The sequence below is a fragment of the Camelina sativa genome, chromosome 19, assembly GCF_000633955.1.
Source record: "Camelina sativa cultivar DH55 chromosome 19, Cs, whole genome shotgun sequence".
Lineage (NCBI taxonomy): Eukaryota > Viridiplantae > Streptophyta > Magnoliopsida > Brassicales > Brassicaceae > Camelina > Camelina sativa.
Window position 1 is genome coordinate 526,863 of NC_025703.1, and position 8,667 is coordinate 535,529.

Sequence of the window (8,667 nt, forward strand, 5' to 3'; positions counted from 1 at the left end):
TTATAAGTTTTTATAATTGTAATATGTTTAAAAATATTATATTATTAAATCTTATGATTTTAAACATGTTCTTCCAATAACTAACTTTTTAACAAAAAAATCTTAATAATAAAGATACAAAAACTAAATACAATGGGATGAAGAGATTAATATTATTTTTAATATTATTAAAAGTTAGAGACACTAATTATTTGAGGATGTGGAATGAGTTTGCTGTGAGAGAAAATTGAGTCCAATACTTTCACCAAACTGTAAACAACGTAGCTTCGTTTCTGTTCATATAAGTTCATCATCAGATTCTCTTAAAGATTCATTCTCTGATTCTTCTTTTTCTGAGCACGCAGTAGCTACATTAAAAAATTCATCCTCTGGACTCTCCTATTCACATAATCAATACTGAGAAACAAGAAAAGAAGAAGATCACAACAGCAGCACTGTTAAAAGCTCGCCGTCTCTCTCCGGTTATACTTCAGCAACACCGAAACCGCATTGAACCGAACCTGAGAACCTAAACCGGTTTTTTTCTTTCTTTTAAATGAAGTCATAACCGAACCGAACCAAATTTAAATCAGTTTCGAATTAAAACCGCCGCTTCGTCCTCGACGACCCCCATCGCCGCCTTGCATAAACCTCCGCCGTACTTCAATCTCTCAACTTTATCCCCTAAACAAGTTGATATTTTTTTCTGAAAATCTTCTATGATACGCATTATTACGGCTGTTTAGAGCTTACGTTGTATATAAAAGCTCTGAATTTTGAACAGATTCTACTATCGTTTGGTGAGTTTCTCTTGCTCTGACGTATAAGTGTTAATGTAAGTCTATATATATATATTTCGTGTGAGGTATTGGCTAAAATGAAAGCTTTGTGGGTTTTTTGCAGACATGTCTGAGTAAAGGAGATGGCTTTCACAATCCTCCTTGTCATATGCTGAATCTATGTGGTTTCAGAATCTTGATTGACTGCCCTTTGGACCTTTCGGCGATCAAAATCTTCTCACCTGTTCCATATGATGTGGGTTTTGAAGCTTCTGAATATCCATCATCTGATGTGTCTCTGGATGCTCAGAAGAAGCAGAAACTGGAGAGACAGCTAACTCCTGCTGATTTGGTGTGCGCAGAACCGTGGTACAAAAACTGTGAAGGCCTTGCATTTGTGGGAGGCTTCTTTAATTGATATAGTTCTCATCTCCAACCCTATGGGATTGCTCGGATCTTGTGCCAAGGTAAAACGTCTTCAGGTCCTATTGTGAATGATTTTGTTTGCTTGGGGTGTGCATTGTGCTGAGTTGTTACCGCTAAGATGTAGATATATATGATCAGCAACAGCCAAGATTGGACAGCTCATGATGGAAGATCTTGTCTCGATGCATAAGGAATTCAGATGTTTTTATGGACCCGGGGACTCCAGTTATCCTGGATGGATAAAGGATTTAGATAGTCAAGAGGTACCAGCCTTGCTTAGGGTGATGATCTGGGCAGTTGGATGCCTCTGTACAGGTAACTATTATTATTGGCTTGTCTAACTATATGTTGCCCCGTTATTAGTTACCAGCTCTTCAAGTTTTCATGTTTTTGATTTCTTCTTTACTTTATGTCCAATCCTTTCCACAGTTTAGATGATAATAGAGAGTTGCGTTGAAGAAGGTTCAAGTTGTAAAGTTTGCAGAAGAAGTTTGTTATCATGGGACCTTGATCATCAAGGCCCTAAGTTCTGGTCTAGATATTGGGGCGTGCAATTGGTTGATCAACGGACCTAATGGAAGTCTAAGTTATGTGTCAAACTCCATCTTAGTTTCACTTCATGCGAGAAGTTTTGATTTCCATGGTCTCAAAGGAACCGATGTGATGGTTTACTCAGATTTCTCATCCCTCCAGTCTGCAGAAGTTACTGAGAAACAATCAGGTAACTCTCACATATGACTTTATCTTACATTTATTAGGATGTTTGTTTGGGAGTTAAAGTCGAGGATCTTTCTTTACTGTTACACTTTTTTAGTAGTGACAATAAGGATGAAGACTTGGCTGCTTCATTACTAAACACAGAAGACAGCTTAGAAGAGATGGACAAACTAGCTTTTGTCTGTTCATGTGCTGCAGAATCTGCTGATGCTGGTGGCTCAATCTTGATAACGATTACTCGTGTTGGGATAGTTTTGCAGCTCCTAGAGCTAATGTCAGATTATATTGAATCCTCGTCTCTGAAGGTTGGATTTCTCTTTCTTATTATTCTATAGTTTTACTTTCTTGAGGATATGAAGCACAGAGAAAAAGGTGATTTACTTGAAATTATTCTTTAGCTCTCTCAGACTAAATCACTCTAGTCTGGATTTGCTTAGGTTCCAATCTTTGTAATATCTTCCGTGGCAGAAGAGCTATTGGCATACGCAAACACCATACCCGAGTGGCTGTGCGAGCATCGACAGGAGAAGGTATACTTCTGCCAATTTTCTTTGTTAATAATCACTGAATTTTTCATTTGAGAAAATGAATCAAATGATATTTTGATTGAAATCGCAGTTAATTTTAGGAGAACCATTATATTATTTGGCCATCTTAAATTCATTAAAGACAAGAAGATCCTTTTGTTTCCTGTCATTCACTCACCCAACTTAATGTAAGAAGGGGTTCATAGTTTTATCTCTGCAATCACTACTTGATGAGTTAGTTTGCGTGAATGCATAGTTTGCAAACACATAGCCATCCTCGTTTATAATTGAAAGTATCATCTCTGTTCCCCTTAAATCATTGCTTAGTTCAGTAAAATACCTCGCATAGAATCTGCAACCTAAATCTTGGGGTGGGGTGGTTCCATATTAAGAAGTATATTACAACATTCATTATTTTTTTTAAGTTATACGAACAGAACGAGTTGGCAAGAACCATGCATTGTATTTGCTCCTCACTGTAGTTCGCGGCTCGGCCCTTCTGTCCAACTTCTTCAGCGTTGGCGTGGAGATCCAAAATCATTGCTTGTTCTTGAGGTTTTTATATCTTTCTCTCTTTCCTAGCTCCATCAGATGATCCTGTGTGAATCTCTGTCAATTTATCTGATTAGAAATGTATTGCAGGATGGAATTAGTTCAGGTTTAGCACTTCTCCCTTTTAGACCAGTAGCGATGAAAGTTCTCCAATGTTCATTTCTTTCTGGAATAAGGTAAGGTTTGCCTTGCTGTATGATTTAAACTACATTTCATTCTGGTGCTTCGTAGTTGTTTTTTGTTCTGTCTTCTTGAATTAAGGAATCTGAGTTGTGCCTGCACAAAATAGGAATTAGCATGGGTTCCTGTGCAAGGGCATACCTACCTTGAATGATATGCCTTATCGTTATTTAGTGACCAGGTATTTCTCACTATCTCCCAAAATATTAGTTTAAAAAATAAAAAAAACATAGCAGCTAATACGTTGAGCTTGGTCTCATGTAGTCCACAGGCCAAATGTGTAATCTGAAATTTGCTTGTCAACCATGAACCATTACTCAATGCGGTAGTTTCTTTTGCAGATTGCAAAAGCTCCCAACACTTCTTTCCGTTTTGCAGCCAAAGATTGTTTTGGTAACGATTCTCGTGCACTTAGTTTAGAAATCTTTCCATCGTGCATCTGTCTATATTCATCTATCTGATACCATTTTATGAATAGGTCCCTGATGCTGTCAGTCAGAGGATCAATCTTACTGAGATGAAGATAAACTCAATCCTGAATTTTTCTGAGAACCAGACGCTGGTTGTGCCAAGAATTGCAGACAATCTAAGCGTAGAGATTACGACAGTATTGGAGCTGGAGAAAACTGAGACAACGTGAAAACTTTGGTATTGAAAGATTAAAAGGTGAGCTTCTGATGGAAGATGGGAAACACAGATTATTTACAGGGTTGGAGCAAGAAGAAAGTTCAGGGAAGGCACGGCCATTAAGGTATTGGGGCACAGTGGCTCAGGAACCACTTTTGGGCTCGTTGCTGAAAGTGGGAATAAAAGGAACACACCACATCTGAGAATGGATCAGAAAACAGTATAATTCATATAGCAAGTCCTAGCAGTGGCCTGATAGAGACCTCAGAGATGTGTACTGCTATTGTAACAGAAGATGAGGATGTAGCCTCTCAGATGTGGGGATTGATGAAATTTAGAGGATGTATCAGCTGACTGTCCTGGTCTATTTATTAGAGTGACTGAATTAGATAGATCGTATAAATATCATGATTTCTTAGTTTACTGGAATACTCTTTTATGTATTTTAGAGTCTCTGTAACATANATAAATATCATGATTTGTTAGTTTACTGGAATACTCTTTTATGTATTTTAGAGTCTCTGTAACATACTATTCAAGGAGAATAACAGAACCTCTTCCCATTTCTTCTTCTTCTTCCTTCTCGACTCTACTGCCTAAAGTTTGCAACGTCATTCATGAAGTGTCTTATATCAAGTTTTCAAACTAATGCATTTTATGTTTGTAAAAGTTGCATTCCCCGAATCTTTGTCTTTCTTTCTCAACCTACTCAAACCTAATACTCTTCTTTCTTTCTTTATTTTTTGATGAAATGTCTACGTTAGAAAATTGGGTTACACCCACTAACTTACTAAGAGAGAGAGAGAGAGAGAGAGATTGTTCTTGATCCATTTGAACTATCATCAGTGGTCACTTAGCATCGTTCTGTTCCTGGATTGGAATGAAGAATTAGGACCAAATTTGTCTTCTTCTCACTTTGATGTTTTATTGGAACAGAGCGATGTGAATTGAGTAAAAAAAAAAAAAAAATGTCTCGTGAACACAGATCAAATTTCTAGAAAACAACACAGCGTTCACATGTGTCATCAGTTGTCAGTTGCTTCTACGTCGCTGCCATAAAAGAGACTGATGTAAAGTGAAGCTTTCCTAAACATGGGACACAAACAAGACGAAAGCAGATACTAACACTCCAAAATCCTGCCAACAACAAACAACACTGTATTAGCTTCCGCCACAAATGCAATAACAAATATGTATATATATATATATATATATATATCCAACATCCTAAAATAAAAATAAATTAAAACGGGAGTCGAGACCATTGAAAATAAAACCCTACAAATTCTTAAACCACCAGGCGAAATCTGCTCTACGTCCAAACAACTAAGAATATCTTGATTCTACATAAACCTGTGAAAAGTCTCGGGGGCATAAACATTCAACCAAATGTGAAACCACCAGCAGTAGGAGCATTACCTGACAGGCCAATACGACTCGAGGAATTTCACAGCTTTCTCGTAAATGTCAGTATTATCGTGACTCTGAAGATCCTCAATCTTCTCCAAACCTCCTGCGTCATCAATCATCTGGGCATACTGATTACCGTCTACTGCCTTCTCGGCTTCGCCAACTTTCAGAATCTTGTATAGACCTTCCAAAGCCGCTGTGACGACCCTTGGATCAGGACACGTCAGGAGATCACACAGCGGTTTAATGCAGCCTTGGCTCACGAGAAACCTGCAAAACGAATTATAGAGTCAAATTACAAGAATCCTGATTACGAGTGTTTGAGAGCTGAGCTCAGAAGGATGGCTACTCCTAGTGGCCGTGCTGTTTTGCTTTTCCGATCTAGATTGTGGCTGCCCTGTTGCTAAGCTTGAAGGTTGGGGACCTAAGCGAGGTCGGCTTCATAAAAAGTTGTCAAACCCTTTCCTTCTCAATTAGTCACACTGTTATACTGAATGTTGATATTGTTTTACTACTATAAGTTTGGGATTTTGCTGTCGACTAAAGACAGAACTGAGAGTGCTTCCATGTTAGCCAGTGTTATGTTTCCAGTAAAAGTGTGATTTGTTCTTTTTGGTTAATAGACACAATTTAAGTGGGGGAAACCAAATAAATAAAATTGAAAAGCGCTAGTATAACATGTTTAGATTATTAAACACAAACCTTCATTATTAAAAACGATAAAAGACAAATTTAAACAGAAGTCCAACAACATACCAAGCTGTTTGATGCGATAGAAAACACAAACGCAGATAATAGTTGAGGTGGATTAGAAAACACAAACACAAATGTTTAGATACGATAGAAACCAAAGGATAGATAAAACGACATAAAGCAAAAGAAGGAGTATTCTGACGAGTGATTGTAACAGAGCGCACCGGCATGACCACCAACTAACTTTGATCATCTGTTGAAGAAGAGAAGCAATCAATCTCCGTGGTGTTGACTTCGAGGTGCATATGTTCTGAAAACCCATCTACAGTTCTCCTTACTACGGATGTGTAGTCGCGACAGTTGGCCTTGAAGCTTATGTGGAAGATGGCATTCATAGACTTGGCATCAATGGGATTGAGAATCGGAGACGGCGGCTCAACATCAACATCATCATCATCATCATCATCATCATCATCATCATCATCATCATCATATTGAGTTGTTGTTACTCGGGTTTGCACAAGTATCTTCTTCAACTCCATCTCCTTTGGCGGGAAAGCATGAGATCCAGCCTCGCAAACTTTGAAAAGTGCAAAGTGGGCATACAGACGAAGCCAATCATTTTTACGAATGTCCTCGTCCGGAACCTCGTAGAATCTCTGATCATCAGCTGCTTCTTCTGGCGGTTCAGACAAAAAGGTAGGCATACATTCACTGTAAGACGCATCTACCCAATCAACCATGAAGTGCTGGAAGTCTAGCTGATTCGCTACAAACAGAAAAGGAGGTCAGGTCAGGTCAGTAGAGAGAAACAAAATGTTTTCTTGTTTCAATTTGGTTAAAGAAAAAAAAAAAATAAATAAATAAAGAAAACCTGTTGTGGTGAGTTTGATTCTGCAGACTTCAATCATAACTTCAATCATAGCTTCCAAAAAGGCACCAAAAGGTCTTCTGACCAGAGTTTGCAGAGTGAGAGACGACTGTTTGTACCGGGGAATTACACAGTTTAAATAAATAAGATTTAGTGGGAAAGAGCGAGCTAAGTTCTTTATTAATCGGGGAAAGCGTGAGATCGTCACTTAAACAAATCGTATTAGAGCTTGTTAGTCCACAGACGAACTAGTAAGCTTAAAATGACGAACTGAAAACGAGACGAATTATACGAAAGATAATAACAGTTTTCGATGCAAAGTGTTGCTCTGTGGGTATTGTCCGCGGGTCAGGATGATGATCCCAATAAATGCCCTCTCCTTTTATAGGAGACTGTTGACCTAGGAAAGTTTAGGGTTTCCTTCACGAATTCCCGAGATTGCCCTTCTGCGGGAATTAATGACTTGCTTCCAATCTCGCTGGGCCGAGAATGNGCATAAGAAGGAGTATTCTGACGAGTGATTGTAACAGAGCGCACCGGCATGACCACCAACTAACTTTCATCATCTGTTGAAGAAGAGAAGCAATCAATCTCCGTGGTGTTGACTTCGAGGTGCATATGTCCTGAAAACCCATCAACAGTTCTCCTTACTACGGATGTGTAGTCGTGACAGTTGGCCTTGAAGCTTATGTGGAAGATGGCATTCATAGACTTGGCATCAATGGGATTGAGAATCGGAGACAGCGGCTCAACATCAACATCAACATCATCATCATCATCATCATCATCATCATCATCATCATCATCATCATCATCATCATATTGAGTTGTTGTTACTCGGGTTTGCACAAGTACCTTCTTCAACTCCATCTCCTTTGGCGGGAAAGCATGAGATCCAGCCTCGCAAACTTTGAAAAGTGCAAACTGGGTATACAGACGAAGCCAATCATTTTTACGAATGTCCTCGTCCGGAACCTCGTAGAATCTCTGATCATCAGCTGCTTCTTCTGGTGGTCCCGACAAAAAGGTAGGCATACATCCTCTGTAAAACGCATCAACCCTACTAAACATGAAGTGCTGGAAGTCTGGATGATACGCTACAAACAGAAAAGGAGGTCAGGTCAGGTCAGTAGAGAGAAACAAAATGTCTTTCTTGTTTCAATAAAATAAAGAAAACCTGTTGTGGTGGGTTTGATTCTGCAGCCTTCAATCATAACTTCCATCATAGCTTCCAAAGAGGCACCAAAAGATCTTGTGACCAGAGTTTGCAGAGTGAGAGAAGACGGAGACGAACCAGCAGCAGCAGCAGCATCAACATCTTCAACCTCTACAGTAATATAGTAGTATAGAGCAAACGGATGTTGGGTATTCAATTTTGGTATGCGTAAGAACTTCAAGTTCCTATTGTTCTCAAAGTTGAACCAATGAACAGCCAACTGGCCGTAGAGAACCATTTCGGGAGGTGGTTGTTCTTCCCCAAAATAAAAATGTGAGAGTCCCATCGCAGGTGGGACACGAACGTCAGGATCGATATCGAAAAACTAAACCCCAAAAAAAAAAGAAAAAAATACAAATTACAATATAGCCGCGGGGAGGAGGAGGTAAGTAATATTTTTAGGGGTTACCTACATACCTGAGAATCAATCATTTGGCGGAAGTACCTTTCGTCTACTTCTTCCGATTCTCCTTGATCTTCATCTATTTCACGTAAAAGATTGTCCCATTCCTCATCAGATAGATTCCGCATGTCCAACAACTGCGTCAGAGGTTTCCTGTTGTCGATTCTTTTAACAACTTTTTCCTCAATCACTTTCTGATAGGTCAAAGGAGAGTGTGTGAGAAAGTTGTTAGGTTTGGGACAAATACAAAATTACAATCGCCATGGCCAAAAAAAAAAAAAAAAAAA

At 38.9% G+C, this 8,667-nt stretch overlaps 1 protein-coding gene and 1 pseudogene across 1 annotated transcript; one reads left to right on the plus strand and one right to left on the minus strand.

The window, feature by feature from the left end:
* LOC104767294 lies at nt 885-4,245 on the plus strand (annotated as a pseudogene).
* LOC104763810 (UPF0725 protein At3g44770-like) lies at nt 5,867-8,577 on the minus strand. The gene is made up of 3 exons (XM_010487191.2): nt 8,395-8,577; nt 7,939-8,302; nt 5,867-6,659 (listed from the first exon to the last, which is right to left on the minus strand). The coding sequence occupies exons 1-3, from the start codon at nt 8,506-8,508 to the stop codon at nt 6,130-6,132; spliced, it is 1,008 nt and encodes a 335-aa protein (XP_010485493.1). The 5' UTR covers nt 8,509-8,577; the 3' UTR covers nt 5,867-6,129.